Genomic DNA, 22,087 nt, shown 5'->3' with positions numbered 1-22,087 from the left:
GCCTGGTCTTCTGGGTGAAGATCGTTGCCTAATTAGATCTCAGTATCTTTTCCTCACTGAACGTATGTTTTAGAATGACACTGGCTTATTGTTTTTCCTTCCCAACTCTCCTTAAAGTGACCTTCAAGCCCAGAAGTAAACCTTTTGACTATGTTAAGTCATGTTTCCATTCCATAGCCAGTTCTATTAGTAGAAATACTTAGTGCTTTTAAGAAATCAGACCTGTCTCTGAAACTGGTAGTGGGGTAATTTTCTCCTTAATCATAATGTACTTTGGAAGAATGGTTCCTGATTAAAATTAGACTTAAACGAGGGAAAGAAAACATGGAGGGGGGTCTATATAGGAGCAGGTTCCTCTGGAAATTCAATATCATATATATGGGAAAGGGTATAACATAAAAATATGGGTTCATTTAGTAGAAAAGAATTAGGGAAATAGCTTTTAGGTAGGCAACCCAAAACATCCCTTCTTCATTAAGACTCAGAGTCTTCAGGGATGTTACCAGGGACAGAAAGAACATTCCATGGGATGAAGTCTCTGCAATCCAGCTGACTGCTAAAAAACAAAACAAAACAAAAACAACAAAACAACATTGTATGAAACTTTTATTAAAATTTCTGGAGAGCAGACTGGAGAAATGGCTCGGCAGTTAGAACACTAGCTGCTCTTCCAGAAGTCCTGAGTTCAATTCCCAGCAACCACATGGTGGCTCACAACCATCCGTAGTGAGATCTGGTGCCCTCTTCTGGCCTGCAGGCATACACTCAGGCAGAACACTGTATACATAATAAATAAATTAATCTTTACAAAAATTTCTGGATAGCAACTGTTTCCCAAGCCCTTATTTAATTTTAAAAAAATCTCAATTTTGTTTAAGACTGTTGGACCTTAAGTATAGAGTTTGTTCACAATGCCTGGCACCTAAGATGTATTTGTTACGCTAGTAAGACAGATCTCAGTGCGTTGTGGCATTTGCCTCCAAACATGTCTGAGTTTTATTCCTAGCACTCACATGGTAGAAGGAGAACACTGATTCCCACAAGTTGTCCTTTAGCTATCAAGTGGCAACCGTGCAGGTGTGCACACATATTGTGCACAAACACAAATTAAAAAAATAACATAAAACCAAGAGTTAAAGAAACTAAATGAGCACATAATAATAAGTCAGAATTGAATTGATGTCTATTTATGTAATGCAAAGGTTGACTGATGTTACTAGATTTTCTGTTTACTCCTCGAAGAAGTCATGTATTCTCCACAATTAAAATTCAAGAATGAACCCCTCCTTCCTAAAACAAAAGGAAATACAACCTTTCTTAATAATAAAATTTTTGAAACTAATGGAGAATGCATTTTAGGTCAGAACATGTAAGGAACAGTATGACCTGTGATGACTGTACTTATCAATATGGTCATAAGAACAGTTATTTAAATACAGACTTTGAAACATATAAGCTGCAGCAAATACATTTTGGAAAACATAGTGAGACCCTAAATCAAAAAAGAAAAGCTGAAGTAAAGAAAAATCAAAACATTTTACAAAATAACATTGACAATAAATATGTTGTTGTTTGCCCAAAATGTTAGATTTGGGTTTGTATCAACTGAAGCTGAGTTTTTTTATTATTATTATTATTTTATTATTTTTATCATTATCATCAAAGTGTTAAGTTTGTCAGATAAAGTTGCCACTATCCTTTTCAGTTTATTGATTATCTTTTCTGAGATTAATAGATACTAAACAATATTAATAATGTTTTAAATACCAAGTTCCCTTTGTTGGGGAGGTGGCCATGGGGCTCTGTGGTAGCACATGCTTAACATATCAGAAGCCCTGGGCCGAGCTAGGGAAAGGAGAAAGGTTGGGTGAGAAGGAAGTAGGAAACCCTTAATGTTATTTATCTGTCTTTCAGTAATTGGTACTTTCATAAATTTGCATATATCTTAAAATGTAATTTTATTAAATTTTATAAATTTGTAAAGATTATTATTGTTTTTATTACTTATCATTACCTTACTAAAATGCCACATACTTTTAAATTAAATAAGTGTGTTTTAACTTGTCATTTTTCTTTCTTTGATGGGAGATAATCACGACTGGCTTTTAAATCTATACCTTTTGTTTTGTTTTTAGGAAAAAATATTGGGGGACGTGGCCACAAGATTAGCGACTATTTTGAAGTAAGTTTGTTGGGAATTATTTCCGGTTCCTAATTCAGTATAGCTCTTCTACAAGCTGAAAATCATTTCTTTGAAGCACAAAGTCAGCTTTTGAGAATAATGTTGGTATTGTATAATTTTTCTTTTTTTAGGAACAATAAAGTTTCAGAGTGCTTCTTCACATACTTGTAGGTAAAGGTAGCTGCTAGTTTTTTGTTTTCAGCCGGGGAACCCCAGACTGAACTGTGGTAACTGCAGACAGAGTAGACCCGCTGTTTACTGCTTCTATCAGCATGGGCTTTCTCCTCTCTTGGCTACAGTGAGCTCTGTGGATGGAGATTAAATAATTGGTAGGGATGTGGCTCTGAAGATGTGCTGAAAAAGATAGCTATGCTTTTCTTAATCTAGACTATTTCCTTGCTTCTGCACACTTTTGGGTTCCAGTTTCTATTTGAAAAGATTGATTTGCTTGTTAAAACAACAAATGTTACTTCTTCAGTAGAAAAAGATGTCTTTCTTCACTTGAGAGTGAGAGCAGAATTGGCTGATCAGGACAACAGCTAAGTTCAGACAGCATTAAAATAAAAATCCCCCAAAGTGGTTGTGGTTTTTTTTGGGGGGGGGGGGAGTTACAGAATCCACTGTAAACGTTTCTAACCTGAAATTATCTGCTGCCCTTTAGTTGGCTTGAGCCATTCACAGTGAATATCATTAAGAACTTGTGCTTGAGGGTAGGGATAAATAATCAAATAATCATAGTCTCTGGAGTGCCTACTATGTACTGGATGATAAGCTAAGCACTAGATTGTCGGGAGCCGTGTAGCCTCGTCTCCATCAGCATGCTACAGGGCAAGGCATCCATGGAAACAGACTAGTACTCCATGGGACAGCATAGGACTTCGCAAAACTCATGCAACTTGCAGGCTCTTTTCTTTCTCATTTTATTGGTGATTCTTTGGGTGGTTTTTAGTTTTACTTTGTCAGTCATACATGTAATAGCTGTAATTTTCCCTGGAAGTTCTGCTCTTTCTCAAATATTTTCCCCAAAGTTTCAGCAAGGGGTTAATGCTTTTCAAATCTCTTATCTGGAACTTCTAACTACAACTCACAATCCTGGGAACTTTTCTGGCTCAGTGGAGACAATTTTGAGAAAACAGCACTCAGAGCATTAACCCTGTCTCACCGTCTGAAAGGGGGAGTAAGGCATGCAGACAGAATAGGGAAAAGCCTCAGGAATGTGCCTGGTGCCAACTGCAGAGAGTAGGTTCCCTGGACAGCAAGCGTATAGAGTCAATGATAGGATCTAGTATGATCCAATGGGAAAAATATAGTGTAAAATATCGGATGGAAAGATCATCTTTACCATACATGGGAGCTCATATTGTTAGAAGTATGATAATAGTGGGATGGGAAAAGAGCACCGTATCAAGTCTGCCTTTTACAGAGAGACTGAGACGTGGGACCCTCTGGAGGAAAGGGAATTTATAAAAGCATATCTTGCAAACATAAAAGAATTGTTTTGAATTTGAATTTCTTGTCCTTAAAGCATTGTGCCTGTTTTTTTTTTTTTTTTTTTAAGCTTTGTAACCACAAGTAGCTGCCAGCTGACATCAGTGCTGCAAGAGCAGGATGTGTCTGGCTGGATATTTAGTTAAGCCTGCAAAAAATGCTGAACTCTATGTCTAGAATAAGGTTATTCAGGAGCTGGGAAAGTGTATTTGGGGAACCATAAAGGGGAACAATGGGACTTTTTATAATGCTTATAATGTAGTTCTTAAACTATGATGTATAAAAGTCAAAAATAGGAGCCAAAAATCAGGCTGTTCATGTAACCCTGGTAAGAAAAATTCTATTTAAATATAAAGACGACTCAAGCTATTTGGGGCCACTTGAGTACAGTCCACCTGGTAGTCAGATTTTTTCCTTGTGCCGACACTCCTTCCCTGTCTAAGGACCTGAATCCTATTGGAGGCTGGACCCCAGCATTAGATGAAGTGAGTGAAGAAAAGTTCTTGGGTTGTAGGAAGTTGTTTAGTAAACACACTAGCTAGTTCTCATTTCTGCCATTCATAACAAACTTAAGTTAAAACTTAATAAAAGATGGCTGGACAGTGGTGGTTCACACCTTTAATACCAGCACTCAGGAGGCAGAAGCAGGATGGTCTCTGTGAGTTTGAGGTCAGCCTGGTTTACAGAGTCAGTTTCAGGACAAGCCAGGATTGCACAGAGAAACTTTGTCTCAAAAAACCAAAACAATAATAGTAATAATAATAATAATGATAATAGTAACGATATTAATAAAAGATGAAGTAGACAATAAACTACTAAGAGCAACCAAGCATCAGTGGTCTTGGCACAGAGGCATGAACTAGGAGGAAAGTGCTGTGGAGAAGATTGTTGACTTCTGTGTGCAACAAAGGTGTGAACTCCATAAGAAAGAAAGGGATTTGTAAAGATTTTGTTGTTAGAGGGAAAGGACTTGTCCTATACAATTATATTATGTACTGCAGTGAGTATTTGGAGCACTTAACATATCTTGTGAATAATGACCTAAGGTAGTTGTGTTCACTAAAATCATGTGAAAAATATATATTTTTTAAATTCTTGGGGTTAGAGACTTACTGGTTTTCTTTAAAAGAAAAATTTATAGGAAAACTACTAAGCTTTGGAGGAAAAACAAAGAAATATGTTCATTTCGGGGGTGATTTGTCTTTGAGTGGACCACAATAACAAATCAGAGTCAGAAGATAAAGTAGTAGGCATTGTTATATGATGCAGTCTTAGGCTTTGTATAGCTGGACACATTTAAATGACTTCAATTTTATCTGAAGCAAAGTATATAGTTAGGTCTGGGGATGCAGGCCATCTGTGTAAGACCCTGGGTTCACTCCCCTGTACCACAAATAAAATAAGGTATATATAAATTAATTCCTCAGAAGTCTAAAATAGCAATTATGCTTTCCCAATTCTCTTTCTCAGTACCAGGGTGGAAATGGCTCAAGTCCAGTAAGAGGCATCCCTCCTGCAATCCGTTCTCCGCAGAACTCGCACTCACATTCCACTCCTTCCTCATCTGTAAGTTTTTACTAGGCAAAAAAAAAAAAAAAAAAGTTTTTACTAGGCATTGTCTTTGTCTTAGAGGTTATTTATTGTTAATAATTTATAATGTGTTGTTTTTGTTGTTAACTTTTATATAGTCGTATTTGTGTTTTAAAAGAGAAATCACTTCATGAGTTGAATTATCTTTAGTGGTATGATTCTTCTGGAACTTTTATTGTTGAAAGTGATTTTTTTTTTTTAGTCAGACATTGTGTTGCATGCCTGTAATGCCCGCACTTAAAAGAGATGAAAGCAAGTTGGATTAGGAGTTTAAGATGGGGCTGGAGAGGTGGCTCAGTGTTTAAGAGCAGTCTGGCTGTTACTCCACAAGACCCAGGTTCAATTCCTAACATTCACATGATGGCCTATAAACATCTATAACTCTAGTTCCAGGGAATCTGATCTCCACAAGTACCAGGCACTAATGTTGTGCACAGACATACATACAGGCAAAACACCCATGCACATAAAATAAATAAGTAAATAATTATATTTTAAAAAACAAGAACTAGGCCTCATCAGCTATAGAGAGACTTGGAGGCTGTTGTGGGCTACTTGAGACCCTGTCTCTGGATTTTAAAAAAATGAGTTTCTTAGACTGAAGCTATCCTGAATTGACTAAATGTATCCAGTAGTGTTATTCTATTAAGAAAAAAAGTTCTGTAGAGCTTGTGGGAGCTAAAGTAAGTGCTGTAGCATTTCTCTCTGTATTCAGTTGTTAATTTCTGATTTTTAACTTTGTTATTGATTAAATTTCTTAACATAAAAGCAATCATGAATCATTTAGGGGAATTCTTAATAAAAAGTTCGTTTAGCATAGGAGAAAGATGTTAAAATTAGCTTGTAACTTTAAAAATTTGTTTCTAACATTTTAAGACAGAAGTTTTATGTGCATTGTTTTGCATCTTAGATTTTATTTTTCATTTACTTGGAAGTTGATTATTTAACCAGAAAAATAAAGTTGACTTTTAGTATTTTGAAAATGAGTTATAAATTCATAAATTATAAAAAGTAGAATTTATTACTCAAGCACCCTTTTGTTATTTTCTATATCCTCTTCTACTCCTTGTCTGTAAACATATTTCGTATGCTCACACATTTTGTTCACTGGGATCCTGTATGTTGCCATTTTCAAAGGAAGGCTGAAGATTCAGCTTTGAAAGCTGAGATAGTATTGATACAGTGTTGCCATCCACTGCTTTCTTTTTTAAACTTATGACTACGTAAACTGTAAAACTCATTAATAGATATGATTTCAGAGGTCTATGACCACGCATTATTAGTCTAGCACTAAGAAGTCTGTTCAGACCTTTTATGCTTGATTTCTTTCTCTCTTTTCTTTTCACCACCCCCTCTTTCGCTTGCTTTCTACCCTGCCTCCCTCCCTCCCTCCCTCCCTCCCTCCCTCCCTCCCTCCCTCCCTCCCTGTTTGTGTAAGACAGGACCTCACTGTAGCCATTTCTCGCCTGGGACTCACAGAGAGCTACCCGCTTTTGCCTCCCAAGTACTGGGATTAAAGATATGAGCTACCATGCTCAGTGCTTTCTTTTTTTAGTGAGGATAATCTGTTTAATATTTTTGTCTCAGAATGATTTGGCTATACCTTGTTTATAAAGCATTAAGGTTTTATGGATCTTGAATGTAAGCTCCCCTTTGGTTTAGGAATGTATCATTTTTCACATTGGGCCTCATGTAGGAGTAACTCAAGAATGCTCACTGGTTAAATAGATGATAATAAAAAGTTTTTAAAACGTATTATAAGATAAAAATCTTCAGAAATGTTATTGCTTAGTAGAAACTTTTATTTTTTTAACCTAAGGTAGAAATTTTAACCGTATTTTCTAGGTTCGACCTAATAGCCCTTCTCCTACTGCATTAGCTTTTGGGGACCACCCTGTTATACAACCAAAGCAGTTATCCTTTAAGATCACTCAGGTAAGTCACTGTCACTTAGGAGATTTTGGCCATGTTTATTTTTTAAAATGTTTATAGTTTGTTCTGAATATAATTGTAAAGTAAAATTCAGCATAAGAGCTAACTTACTGAACTCAAATGTTTTCAGGGCAGAGGAAGTGAAGTATCATCTTAGAACCCTTTGTTCTAAGGGTTCAAATGCTCATATGCACTTAAGCAAATGTCTCGGGCAATAAAGCAGCCAGAACAGTCGCCCCCTGTCAGCTTTTGCTTACTGAATGGTTTCCCACTTACTATCCAAGTTATCTTCATGATGCCGTCGTGTGATGCTCATGGGAGAGTCCATTTCAGTGTCTGTATGATTACACCACTTAGAAGAAAAGCCCTTGGATTATATTAGTGTCATTACTACTATTTTTTTTTTTTTTTTTTTTTTTTTTGGTTTTTCGAGACAGGGTTTCTCTGTGGCTTTGGAGCCTGTCCTGGAACTAGCTCTGTAGACCAGGCTGGTCTCGAACAAACTATGTGGTTGCTGGGAATTGAACTCAGGACCTTGGGAAGAACAGACAATGCTCTTAACCGCTGAGCCATCTCTCCAGCCCTCATTACTACTATTAACGTTCAGTTTCATTAATTTTGAACGCAGATCACACTTTTTGTAGGGGTTGTTTTTTGTTTTGCTTTGATTTGTGGTGCTGGGGTCCTGTGCAAGTGAAAAGCAGATGCTTTACCACTAAGCTGAATGCCTAGCCCATACTGTCTTGTCTGTCTCTTTGTTCATTTGTTTATATATTTATTTTTCACATATATCAGTTTCTGGCTAATGCATTTTCAGACTTGGAATTGAAGAGTGGGTCTGTGAGTTGAGCAGTGTATTTCCATGAAACTTCCTGGGCCGCATACAAATTATTTTGCACATTTGAACCGTTCTTTGAGCTGGGTATAGTGAGTGTTTCAGGCCTTTAATCCCAACACTCCCAAGGCAGAGGGATACTGATCTCTATGAGTTCAAGGCCAACCAGATCAAAACATGTCTACCGTATAAATATGAGCAGTTTTTGCTTGTCTGTTGTAAACAGTCTAAACTGATTTAGCAGAGTAAAAGATTCTCTAGATCTTTGTGTAGTGCAAAGCATTTGTATAAGAACTTTGATCAGTTATACACAAGGTTTTCACATTTATACTTTATACTAAGGTATCTGTTTACATACCACATACTGCTTTTCTCTGCTGTTTGAAGTTGGTAAAATCTGCCTTCACATTTATGTGTAGTAGTGTATATGATAGAGATAATAAAGTGGCTTTCTTTCATTTAGACTGATCTTACAATGCTGAAATTGGCAGCATTAGAAAGTAATAAAAACCAGGACCTGGAAAAGAAGGAGGGTCGAATAGATGATTTACTCAGGGTAAGTAATATGTCATGGAGGGGAAATTATGTGACTTATTTTGGCAACAGTGAAACTATTGAGAAAATATTAAATGTGGCAAAATGTTCTGTATTTTAAAACAGTAAGCTTCTTCTAGTACTATTTGTATTGTTAGTTTCTGTAAGCACCCACACACTTGTATACAGAGACACATTTCTAATTGAAAATGCACACTTTTGATGGGGGGCAGCACGTGTCTTTAATTTTAGCACTTGGGAGGGCAGAGGCAGATGGATCTCTGTGAGTTCCAGGCCATGCTGGTCTACAGAGTGAGTTCTAGGACAGCTTGGGTTACACAGAGAAACCCTATCGGGTAGGGGGAAAACTAGCTTTATACATTCTTTATTTGATTATTTACCCACCAGTCAGATGCTCATTTACTGTTAAATGGTTTATTGCTCTCTGCCTGCCATCTAATACCAATGAGGATGGAATTACTGCCATAGTCCTGTGAGATTTTCAATGGAAACTTTAATTTCAAAAATAAATTCAGGAACTGGTGGATAAGAGCACTTTTTACTCTTGCACAAAGTCCTTGGTTGGGTTCCCAGAACCCACATGGTGGCTCACAACCCTCTGTAACTTCAGTTCCAGGGCATTTGAAGTGCTTTTATGGCTTCCTCAGGCACTTCATGCATGTGGTACACAGATATACATGCAGGCAAGACACTCATAAACATAAAATGAAACTACAGGTATGTAAATAAATAAATCTAAGCTGTTAGGTAAGTAACTTAAATCCAACAACATGTAAGTTGGATCCCCAGAATCTACATAAAGGTGGAAGGAGAGAACTGACTTCACAAAGTTGTGAATTGTACACAAACACTGTGGCATGTTCATTCACACCTCAGACACACATACATCATTCACACATACAATAAAATTTAAAAATAACCTAAAAGTATACTTAGAATGTGAGTAAGGCATAAAGCAGGATTTCTTATCCCTTGCTGCTCATTAGGATCACCAGGCAAAAGTACTAATTTTCAACTCCACCTTGTGGAGTTCTGATTAAATTGATGTGATGTAGCTTGGGTGTCACATTTCTTACTGGTAACCACTCTTCTGGCATCAGTGATACCTGTGTTCAACCTTCCTTTGTGTTTCTTTATTATTGTGGTGTCTCCATCCATCTCCTTTGAGACAGGGTCTCTAATTGACCTGAAACTCACAATTAGACTAGAGTAGCTGGCCTTTGAGTCCCTCGAATCCTCCTGTCTCTCCTACCCTGTACTGGAATTACAAGCCTGTACCCTGAGTTCTGGGGATCAAATTCTGTTCCTTGGACTTGCAAGCACTTTGTTGACTGAGTCATCTTTGAACCACTGTGCATACATTCTTTTTAACACTTGGTTGCTTGTTGAAATTATCCTGTGTGGGTTCTTTGCTCGAGCATTGTCTTCATTTGCACCCATGTTGATAAGTAACATAAAAGTAACTCAATCTGTTAATTTTCATTGCTGTGGCAAAATACATGAACAGATCAACTTAAAGGAAGATTTATGTTGGTTCACAGTTTTCACTCATTTTAGTCAGGTTTCTTGGCTTTGTTTTCCTGGGCCCATCTACAGGAGCATCGTGGTGGGAGGACGTAGACATAGCAAGGGGTACCTGTAATAGAGCATTGCTGCTTACTTCATAGCTGCCAGGAAGCAGAGAAACAAGTGGGTCACACACAAGACAAAGTCTAAATTCAGCCCTTCTCCCAGGGATATAATTCTTCTACAGGACTCACTATTAAAGTCAGTTTATTGGTTAATCCTCTGATGAAGTAAAAGCTCTCGTGATCCAGTCACCTCAAGGCTGTCATCCATCATTAGCTGTCAGCCATCCCTTTAAAACACAAGCCTTTGGGGGCTGATTTTATAGACTCAAACCCTAAAGCTTTGCTTTGTTCCTTCCAGTTTCTACACTAAGACTCTAAGGAGTATACCATAATTTGCATGATTCTCCCAATTTTGGCTGGTGTTTTGTTTCTGATTTTTCTAATACAAAGAATTCTGCTAAGAAATTATCAATACATGTCTCCTAGGGCAAATGCAAGATTTTCCTCTATTGTAAGTATAGGAAACAAGACAATTGAGAACACAGAACATACACATTTTGTACATTATAATACCAAAATTTCCCCCCAAGTGATTGTGTTACTGTAGCAGAACTATGGCTCGTCTGTGCCATGTCCTGGTGTGGCAAGATTGAAAACACCATTCGTTCTTCCTGACAGCGTTGATGACCAGCTGTAACCTGGTCTTGTGCTTTTGTTACACGTTCCTGTTACCTGATGAGTGTTCAGCATCTTTTTAAAATAATCAGTTATTTGTCTAGTTTTCTGTGAAATAAATAGAGATACAGTGTCTCATAGCTTAGCTGAGACTGACCTTGAATTACTGATCCCCTTTGCCTTTATATCCCAAGTGCTAGGATTTGAGATGAATGCCATCACACCCAATTTTGGGGGGAGGGGTGCGTCGAACCTGTGCACCTGCGTGCGGGTGTTAGAGATCAAACCCAGGACCTTTCCTAGTTTGTAGTTTTTAGAGGTGTGTTTTTGTTTTTGGTATGTTGGCTTCTTCCACTTTGTGAGACGTCTTTTTATTACTTTGTGTTGTTTTTTGTACATCATTGATGATTATATATGTTTTTACATTACTAAATATCTTAGGTTTATAGTTTATACTTTGTGTGTATTAAATTATTATCAAAGATACCAAAAGAAGCAATTTTAAGAGTCTAAGGTTGTTCTTCAGTGTACAGTGAGGTCGTGAAAGTGAAAGAGAGCCAGGAACGGGGAAGAAGGAAAGGGAGAATGTAATTATAATCTCAAAAATTTTTTAAAAGTAAAAAAAAATTGATCTTTCAGTACAATTTTTTTGATTGAACTGGAATTGGTTTGTATATTGGTATAGTGTGAAAATAGGGTTTCATTTTAATTTCTTTCTATATTGATAACCAGCTATCCAGTTGAATTAAAAATTCATTCTTAGACTACAGGCTCCACCATTAAATCTTATTTCCATATGCAGTGCTCCTCCTCCTGTCCCCGTCCCTTTATTCTGTTTTGGGTATTCCTAAATCAATACTCAGACACTATTTTAATGCATAGTAGTAGTCTTTGTTGGTAACACAATATAAATTACATGAAGGGGCTGGAGAGATGGCTCAGCCGTTAAGAGCACTGCCTGCTCTTCCAAAGGTCCTGAGTTCAATTCCCAGCAACTACATGGTGGCTCACAACCATCTGTAATGAGATCTGGTGCCCTCTTCTGGCCAGCAGGCATACATGCAGACAGAATATTGTATACATTATATATACATATATATTATATATGTATATATTATATATAATATATATAAATTACATGAAATAGAAATGTACTTTTGGAAAGAACAAAAGTAATAGCCTTTTGGTTTTTGTGTGAATAGCCTAGAATTGTGGATCTTAGTTAGTACCTAGCAGTAGCAGAGGCAGCATTGCTGGAGAAAGTGAAATTCCCAGGCTCTCCTCTAGAACTTGTGTTTCAGAAAATTTGTGGGGTGGGTTATCTGGGCAGACCACAAGAGTAATTCTCTTACTGTCATGGCAAACTAGTTAGACTCCCTGGAATTAGAGAGAGGCCTCTCCTCTTTGAGCCTATAGCTGCCTGCAGAGCGAACAGAATTAGTATCCTATTCACAGCAGGCTGGAAGTAGTTAATTGATCAACAAATTACACTCTTGTCCCGGTTTAGTAGAGAAAGTGTTGTGAGAGACCAGGTCGTATGAGAGAAGAAAGTCACATCCTCTCTTAAATGTGTGATGCACATGATCTACCACATTTTATTTTTAGCTGCTTTATACTACTTCCATTTAGAAATAAGGGAACTGGGTAGGTGTTGGTGGCACACACCTTTAGTCCCAGCACTCAGAGGCAGATGCAGGTAGATCTCTGAGTTTGAGGCCAGCCTGGTCTACAGAATAGGCTTCAAGATAGTCAGGGCTACAGAGATCCCTGTCATGAAAAAAGAGAGAGAGAGAGACAGAGACAGACAGGGAGAGAGACTGAACTTAGATTCACATTGTGTAACCAAAATTATATACCTTGGAATATGCATGTAAATGTCTAGAAAGTGTATATAAATTTTCTGTATTTTCTACTATGCAGTTGAATTAATGTTTAATAGTAAATAGACTTTTGGTGTTTATCTTATCTATATAATTTATTCAAAACACTAAAACCATTACTAAGATTTTCATATACACTGTTGCTATATGTGCTCATGTTGTAGGCCAACTGTGATCTCAGGCGGCAAATAGATGATCAACAAAAACTACTTGAAAAATACAAAGAACGATTAAATAAGTGCATATCAATGAGTAAGAAACTTCTTATTGAGAAGGTGAGTTAGCACTAAATTTTCATTTCCCTCAGTACCTTCCTTTGCCTTGTATGCTTTTAAAATCCAAGTGATTTTAAAATTGTAATGTAATTGTTTTTCCCTCATTTTCAGAGTACACAAGAAAAATTGTCAAGCAGAGAGAAGAGTATGCAAGATCGGCTTCGCCTTGGGCACTTTACAACAGTCAGACACGGCGCTTCCTTTACTGAGCAGTGGACAGATGGTTTTGCTTTTCAAAATCTTGTGAAGTTAGTGATGGTTACATTTTTTAATTTGTGTGTGTGTGTGCGCTCGCGTGTGTGTGCAGAGGCCTGTGGAGGACAGAGGCATCAGAGCTGAAGTAACAGACAGCTTTGAAGCACCAGATGTGGATGCTGGGATTGAACTCTTGTCCTTTGAAAGAGTAATATGTGTTCTTAAGCCTTCAGCCACCTCTTTAGCCCCCATTGTTGCATTTTTACAAATTAGTAGTTTGGATTTTTACTACTTTAAAGAATTACAAATTTGGAATTCTGTCCAGCATCTCCTTACTATTTGATTGTATAAAACTTAGCACATATGAAAAGAATAACAGATAACTCAGCTCAGTAAGTAACAGAATTCTTACATTATTAGCTTTCATCTAAAGAGTACAATGTGTTTTCCTTTTAAATAAAATAACTTTTTGAACATTTTGTGTGGGGGCCAGAGGTCTTTCCATCTTGTCTTTTGAGATAGGGTCTCTTACTGAGACTCAGTGTTTATACCCAGCAAGCCCTTCACCACGGAGTCATCTTGTTCGGCCCTCTTTTTCTCTAAACTTGATTTTCCAGAGTAAAAACAACCCCCTAGCTTTATTGGTGATGGTGTGTGTGTGTGTGTTACTATTACTAAAAGAAAAAAGTGGTTAGAAGTTTTATGCTGACTGAAAAATGTGTGGCTCTGTCTCCTGGAATTTATTTTTTAATGGCCCTTGTGTTGCTCAAGTTGCTCTTGAATTCCTAGACTTAACTGACCTTCCTTCCTCAGCCTTCTGAGTTCTGGAACTATAGGTACCATTGTGCCCACCTTTTTACTTTTGTCTCATTCCCCCATTCCTTAAGTGGTAAAGATCTCCCTGATGTCTGTGCCTTAGGAGAAGAGTTTTTCTCTTGCCTCAGCTACAGGCACCTCACACGTTAGTTGAACCAAACATGACTAGCATTTCAGTGCTAAACTGTAAAACAAAGAAATTGTTGCCACTTTTTTTTTTAAAGTTCACATGTTGATCGGTAAGGGTGCATTGGCTATTTGTGTGTCTGGGAGCTAGGACCATGATTCTGTCTTTTGTTTTTTGCTTTGATGTAAAATCCTGGAGTGTAGTGGTGTCAGTGTCTCCACCGACTTTTCAAGGACGCAGCCTGTTTCACATCGTGTCAGATTAGTATTAGTATTGCTGTTTCAAACATATATTCACCAAGTAGCGTTGTCCTGCCCCCTGACTCTCAATGGTGTATTGAACTTTTGTTGGAGACAGCTGTTCTAGGTATTAGCTTATCACAATGAAAGAATCTCTACAAACCTAATCTATGTGGGGTCTAATTCTGTGGCTAGTTAAAGGTTGTTAATATGTAATATATGTGACCAGAATTGAGGTACTGAGTCACTTGATGATAATACAGAAATAATATTGGGAGGAAGATAAAATTTTGACAGTTAAGATGGACAGATAGTCTAGATGCACAGGTATTGTTGACACTTGAGCTACCATACTGAATGCAAAACTAGAGAGCAGGAAATGGATTTGAGATGAAAAACCTTAATTTTTTAATATTCTGTGAGCTAGACTCTCTGCTACTGAACTCCGTCCTGACTGTCTTACAGTAATGCACATATTAGGGACTGAAGATATGGCTCAGTGGAAGAGCACTGGATACTGTTCCAGAGGACCCAATTCCCGGCACTTACATAGCAGTTTACAATCATTTGTAATTCCAGTCCCAGGGCATCCTGTGTTATCTTTTGGTGTCTGCAGACACCAGGAATGCATGTGATATACATATACATACACACATACATACATGTGGACTAAACACCCATACTCATAAGAGAAAAGTAATTTAAGAAACAAAATATTATTATTACAGCCAGTAGTTGTTTCTCAGAATAAAATTCTTCATATATGCTGATTACTTTGCATATTACTGATGAACACTGATTGCAGATTACAGAGTATTGCTACAGGATGTTCACATTAATTATTAATAACCCAAAGTGGTTAGAAAATGAAGAGAGAAATCTCTGAGCCAGACATGATCCTGAATAACCAGGTATCCACTGTATCTGTCCCATTAATTTTTTTAACTTACCACTAGACTGTTTATTTATACTTAGAACCTGTTCTGAAATACACTTAAGATTTACTTTTTGATTGTTTTTGTTTGGGATTCTGGGTATCTGACTGAAAGGCCCCCACATAGGGGACAAGTGCCATTCTACATCCCTCCCTGCTCCTCTTCAAGTTTACTTTCCATTAAGTAAGACCACGTTCGATTGCTCCTACATCTGAATGGAAACAGAACTCACATATCATTCTTGCAGAATTTCTATCTTGGTTCTTGATTCTTTTTCTCGTGTCTTAGCTCTCCTCCCCACTAAGGGAAAAGTAATGTGTGCAAACCAACGCTCAGTCACGAAGTCAGAGCTCTGGAGGGTGTGCGATGGGGCAAAACATTGGGCTTGCTCTAAACCTCAGTAGCATGACCATGTGGAGCTGTAACATTTTCTGTCTTGACATGGTGGGAGACCTGAAAGGAACATAGTTACTCTTACTGCCAGAATAAACTTAATGTGTTATAGGATGAGCAAGTTGTTCCTCTTTTGGCTGTTGAGATGACTCATCAGGTAAAGGCACTTGCACCAAGCCTGATGACCTGAGTTCTGTCCTTGGGACCTACACAGTGGAAATAGAACAGACTCTCAACTTCTACATATGTGCTTCTGACCTCCACTCGTGTTCTTCCAACTTTTTGGTGCAAATTTTGCTCTGTGACTTAAATTGCTTTTGAATTTACAACCTTTCGCCCCAATAATTTATGCACATGCTGAGATTACAGATCTATGGCCAGCCTATAATTCTGTATTAGACATAATATCTGTCAGTTTTTAGAATCTAAACTCCCTGGAAAATTGTTTTAGATTCTTTAGTAGGAAGTGCTAATAAATTTGTATTAATTTCATAAATAAAGTTTTCAATTTTGTAATTTTCCTGCTGTTTTTCTTTATATTTTCAGTTCCCCTATCCATTAAGGTCAAGTTTTATTTTATTTCAGAATGTCAACTGCATTGCTATAATTTCTTTTAAGAAAGTAACACTTCATATTAAAATTTCACTTGCTTTTTTATAAGGTTTTCTAGAAATATTAATGCTGAGTGATAAAATCATGTTTAAAATCTACCCCAGACTGTCATTGGATGAGGCTTGGGTTTTGTTTTGTTTTTAGCTCATTTATCTAACAGAATCTTACTGTATATACTAGTATGGTTTGATCACCATGCTTTATAATAAGGATACAACAGACCAAACTAACCAAACTCACTCCAAGGAAGTGTCTGTGGGAATGGGGAATGGTGTTTGTTAGTAAGACAAGATGCTGTGAAATCCTGTGTGGCCACACACTTGTCTAAAGATTTAGGGAACACCACTTCATTTGAAGACTGTGTGAAGTGAGACCCGTAGTTTATTTTGATTCACTGAGTGTGTTGAGCAGAGATGGCACTGCTCTTCCAGAGGACCTAGGACCTGGAGTGTGGTTCCTTGCATGCAGGCGATGACTCACAACCTTCTGTAACTCCAGTTCCAGGGGAACTGTTCTCCTCATCTGACCTGACACAAACCAGGCACACCTGTAATACACACATGTATACATACAGAGAGCACTCTCGGTTGTGTTGGTGCTTGCCTTTAATCCCAACACTTGGGAGGTAAGTTCAAGGCCATCCAAGTTCCAGGCCAGCCAAGGCTACACGATGAGGTCCTGTCTAAAATTCAAATGAGCAAACCACTCATACACATAAATTAAGTAAATGTTTAAAAATTTAAAAAGGAATGGAACCAAAAGAATACAGATTTAAATTATGTGATTGTTTCTTATGATGTATTTTTCCAATTTTTAATTGTGGAAAGTAATGGGAGATTAATATGACTCTGTTTGTTTTCACACAGACAACAAGAATGGGTAAATCAACAAAGGGAAGATATTGAACGGCAAAGGAAACTTCTCGCCAAACGCAAACCTCCCACAGCTAATAATTCTCAGGCACCTGCTACCAATTCTGAACCAAAACAGAGAAAAAACAAGGCAGTCAATGGAGCAGAAAATGATCCCTTTGTTAGGCCAAATTTACCACAACTGTAAGCCTCTGTTTTAAATTTCTCTCTTAACATTGTTAACAGCAGTTATTCATAATTAATACTGTACAAACAAAAATAATTATAGTCAGAAAAGATGTTAATTGAAAAGTTATCTCTGACCTTTAGCTCCAAGTTTGAATTTTTTTTTTTTTTAGTTTTTCGAGACAGGGTTTCTCTGTAGCTTTGGAGCCTGTCCTGGCACTAGCTCTTGTAGACCAGGCTGGCCTAGAACTCACAGAGATCCGCCTGCCTCTGCCTCCCGAGTGCTGGGATTAAAGGCGTACACCACCACTACCCGGCGAAAGTTTGAATTTTTTAAGTGGAGAGTGGGATCCACTCCTTTTGCATATCTGAGTCAGTTGACGGTACCAATCTAGTGTTAAAATTGATGAGCGTTGAAGTGCTTTGCAATTATTTTCCAGACCCATGAGCTCAGTTCACAGGTAGTTGCAGATAGTTGTGTCTATTCTGTTTGGCTTTTTAAATTTTTTGTGTTGATTACTTTTTGTAATTCAAAGGATAATAACACTTTAAAAAGTTGCATATTATAGAAAATTTAGAATGTTGTACAAAAATTTGTGTGGGTGAAGATGTTTTGCAGAGCTACGTTCTCCTCTGTTGAAAGATAATATCCTGACCCTCACCCTGCCATGCCATGACTTCTAAAAGCAGTAAGCAGGACAAAGCCCTCATTACATTACAAGCACATGGTAATTCCAGTCTCTCCACACATAAAATGGACCTGCTTTGTGTCTTCTGCACTATTTACCCCATCTTCTTGCATGTTCTTCATTCATTAATCTTTGTCTTCTTTTTTTCTTACCTCTGCTGGTTTTTGTTGTTGTTGAATCCTTTGCTTTCATCTTTATCTCCCTTTGTTGCCAGGCTAGTCTTGCATTTCAGGGCTCAAGCTGTACTCCTCCCCCTGGTTTCCAAAAATTTGATACTGCATGTACAGACCACCCGTGCCCGGCTTCTTCAAAATCCATCTTAAAAGCATTTCTTCAAGTCATTTCTAATTTTCAGCTGTAATTAGTCCAGTGACTGTTATTTTTAAAAAAACAGCTTGGAGTCATATTTAGCAGCAGAGGAGCTATCTTAAAGTTTTGGCTTTTAACTCTGCTCTGTAAACTCCTGGTCCTTTAACTCTGCAGCAGTATTTTATAATTCTTCATATAAAAGTCTTTAACTAGGGCTGGAGAGATGGCTCAGTGGTTAAGAGCATTGTCTGCTCTTCCAGAGGTCCTGAGTTCAATTCCCGGCAACCACATGGTGGCTCACAACCATCTGTAATGAGGTCTGGTGCCCTCTTCTGGCCTGCAGACATATACACAGACAGAATATTGTATGCATAATAAATAAATAAATATTAAAAAAAAAAGTCTTTAACTAGGATCTCTATGAGTTCAAGGCCAGCCTGGTCTATAAGAGCTAGTTCCAGGACCGGCTCCAAAGCTACAGAGAAACCCTGTCTCGAAAAAAAAAAAAAAATTCTTTAACTGATTTAAATTTAATTTGAATACTGTTGAATGCATTGTTGAAATGGGAATTGTTTGTTTATCATTTATGGCTGTTTCTAGTATGTAGAAGCGATGATTTCTATGTGTTCTTCCACATCTTAGAGCATTGCAGAATTTATTTTTTATTTTATATTATTTTTAATCGGGTTTTTTATTCTTTTGCTTGTCTTTAGTTTTTTGCTTTTTTTTTTTTTTAACCATGTAGAGTTGTGTCATCTGTGATGATACCTTTAGTTCTTTCTGTACAGTTAGGATATATTTGTTTCTTATTTACTTCCAGTATAGTTCTGACTATTCTTCCAGTATAGTAGTGAAAGTGGACTTCCTGTCCTGTCCCTGATCTTAGGGAGAACTGTTTCTTTCGTGTTAAAAATGTTTTCTGTATTCCTACTTGAATTTCTGAGACAGACTATGTCTCATTTCCTCCATCTTCCATGCTGTCATCTTAAAAATGCTAGCTCTTTTTTTTTTTTTTTTTTTTTTAATCAGTGCATGGCTCCTGCCTGATGAAATATCCAGTAAACCTTTTCTGGATTGTAATGATCAGAGGAGTTGTGCGCACACCTCTTAGCAGGCTGACTAACCCCGTAGTTTGTGTTGTGTAACTTTGAGGCTTCTGGTTGGTTTTCCTGCTTGAACAATATCCTTAAAACATGGAATGATAAGTTTCTTTTAAAATGAATAGTTGCTGGTTTCTGTTATTTTTGTTACCTAACTCTAATACTGGTAAGTTATCGTTACATACTTTTTAATCCCAGCACTTAGGAGGCAGAGGCAAGTGGGCCTCTGAATCTAACGCCAGCCTAGCTTCTCAGAGCTGCATGGTGAGACCTGGGCCAAAACAAAACAAAGATTCTCACTCACTCACTATGGAAAGTTATTGCCAGGTTTAAATTGTTTACTTTCAAAGTAAAAAAATGAGCATAAACCTACTGGTAGCTTTATTTAGGAGCATTTTAAAGCTCCTAAATAGATAAGCTTGTGTTTATCTATAATAAGTAATAGAAGCTGCCTACCTATTATCTATAGTTAATAATTTAATGATGGGTACAATTTGTATGGGAAGAAATGAACTATATGTTTCCATTTATGTATGCGTAAAAGATTTGGTAAGTAACATGACAAATTGACTTGCTTAAGAGGGTAAATTTTTAAATCATATTAAGGTACATAATAAAAAATATGGTGACTTAAAGCTGTTGATTTTAACATTGTCTGCTTGCTGTTACTATGAATGAGACTATTTGATCTATCTACATTTATTTCCTTCTCCTTTTAGATACATTGTGTGTGTGTGTGTGTGTGTGTGTGTGTGAGAGAGAGAGAGAGAGAGAGAGAGAGAGAGAGAATATACCCCATGTGGCAGAGGTCAGAATATCAGAATACCCTGGTGCTGGAACTACAGGGGTTGTTAGCTGCCTACCATGTTGGAAATTGAACTCAGGTCCTCTGAAATTGGCATCTGTGAACACCCTAAACTGTGTATATGCAAAATGCCTTGAAGAGAATATTTAAACAACTTTTGTTATTTTTAACAGCTGTAATCATAAATGTTAAGGAAGTTAGAAGCCTGCAAACTTAAGATAGTAATATCCATCCCTTGAAAAGATGGATTGAAAAAACTGGCAGTCTGTATGCGTTGGAGTTTTGGAATTTTTCATGATAGATCTTGCTTCAAAAACCATGCTTTAACTTTGGTTTCAAAATACCAAGTTTTAACTGTTCAGGTTTTTAAGAAATCAGTGTGTTCCTTTATATAACTAGCTTTTAAAATTTTATATAGTTAACAAAATTCTGAGTCATTTTGTGATAAAGCCATATTTTTTTAAAAGATGCATTTATTTATTATGTATACAGTGTTCTGCCTGCATGTGTACCTATAGGCCAGAAGAGGATGCCAGACTTCATTATAGATGGTTGTGAGCCACCCTGTGGTTGCTGGAAATTGAACTCAGGACCTCTGGAAGAGCAGCCAGTGCTCTTAACCTCTGAGCCATCTCCAGCCAGCCCTAAAGCCATACTTTTTAAGACTAGGAAACCATGTTAGTAGGTAAACTTGTACCTATGGCATATCGGCACATCCAGAAGCTGTTTGCTATTATTTTCCTTGCTCCATCCACATGTGCATTGCAGCAGTTCCTTCTGCTGTTTGGTTTGTGACAGAGTCTAGCTTTTAGCGCAAGGATTTCCGTGTTTTAGGCTTCAAGTTATCAGTATTTTAACATTTGTATTTGGTTGAATATTTTTTACCATGTTTTGTTAGTTTTTAATTTTAAGAAAGTATTAAGCATTAATCTCATTGTAGAATTAAAATCTCACTTTTGGCAGGCTGACTCTGGCAGAATATCATGAACAAGAGGAAATTTTCAAGCTTAGACTAGGACATCTCAAAAAGGTATGTGCAACCCATGCTGGGTCTCTACAGTTTGTTGTCCAGCGTGTGGAGAACTTTTAATTTATTCAGCTTAATTCTTAATTTAGTCAGTATTGTTTAAATGTTTTTTATCAATTCATGAGCGGGGTATTTTTATAACCTAAATGATCTCATATGAATTGATACAATTGAAAATGGGTTTGCTGTGTGTTGTTCAGTTTTTGTTACTGTGTCACTTCGTACTTGCGTATAAACTTTGAAACTGTAGTCAGTCCTTTGTTTCCAAAGGTCTGAGTTTGGTGAAACTCATTTCCAAACACTAGTACAGATTGTTTTCCTTTCAAAATGAAGTTATGAACAGACCCAAAATTTACTTCTTGCCAGTGTTTTATCCTGCTTCCTGCGTTTCAGTTATTTAATTTTTTAAAAAAATACAGAATTGACATATAAGGGAAGACAGTGTCTGTGAAGTCATCTCTGAGGAGTAGGGTAGGACCAAGGACCCCATATGGTAGACACAGCTGCTGTTGAACTGTATACTAAGCCCTGTTTGAGATGTTTCCCATATGCCACTTGGTTAGAGCTTTAGAAAACTCTAGTGACTGTCACCATGCCACTGCGCAGAAACCATCACCCTAAATTACGTGAACATCAAAAAGATTTATTGTGACCCTCTCTTGTGTCCCTCACATCCTTCTGTTCTGTTATATTGTTGAGTTTTCCCATGGTCTCCAAGATGCCTGTGCAGCTACAGTCTGTTGTCCATAGCAGATGGAATTGTAGATAGAGGTGTCGCCGTAGTGCACCTCCTAATGACATCTGTAGTGCAGGAGAGTCA

General features: G+C 37.3%; 1 protein-coding gene across 1 annotated transcript in view; it reads left to right on the top strand.

The window, feature by feature from the left end:
• The window catches only part of Tlk1 (tousled like kinase 1), a 109,612-nt gene that overhangs the window by 63,226 nt on the left and 24,299 nt on the right, over window positions 1–22,087 (top strand). The window contains exons 5-12 of the mRNA XM_041631407.1: window positions 2,136–2,182; window positions 5,141–5,236; window positions 7,106–7,195; window positions 8,491–8,583; window positions 12,873–12,983; window positions 13,095–13,231; window positions 17,167–17,355; window positions 21,204–21,270. Coding sequence (XP_041487341.1) covers window positions 2,136–2,182; window positions 5,141–5,236; window positions 7,106–7,195; window positions 8,491–8,583; window positions 12,873–12,983; window positions 13,095–13,231; window positions 17,167–17,355; window positions 21,204–21,270 — 830 coding nt within the window. The remainder of the gene's footprint in view (window positions 1–2,135; window positions 2,183–5,140; window positions 5,237–7,105; window positions 7,196–8,490; window positions 8,584–12,872; window positions 12,984–13,094; window positions 13,232–17,166; window positions 17,356–21,203; window positions 21,271–22,087) is intronic.

The sequence above is a fragment of the Microtus oregoni genome, unplaced genomic scaffold (assembly GCF_018167655.1).
Source record: "Microtus oregoni isolate MIOR12 unplaced genomic scaffold, Mior012 000037F_ref0000500, whole genome shotgun sequence".
Classification (NCBI taxonomy): Eukaryota; Metazoa; Chordata; class Mammalia; order Rodentia; family Cricetidae; genus Microtus; species Microtus oregoni.
Note: the sequence above shows the minus strand (reverse complement) of the source record. Positions and strands in the feature narration are given on the sequence as shown.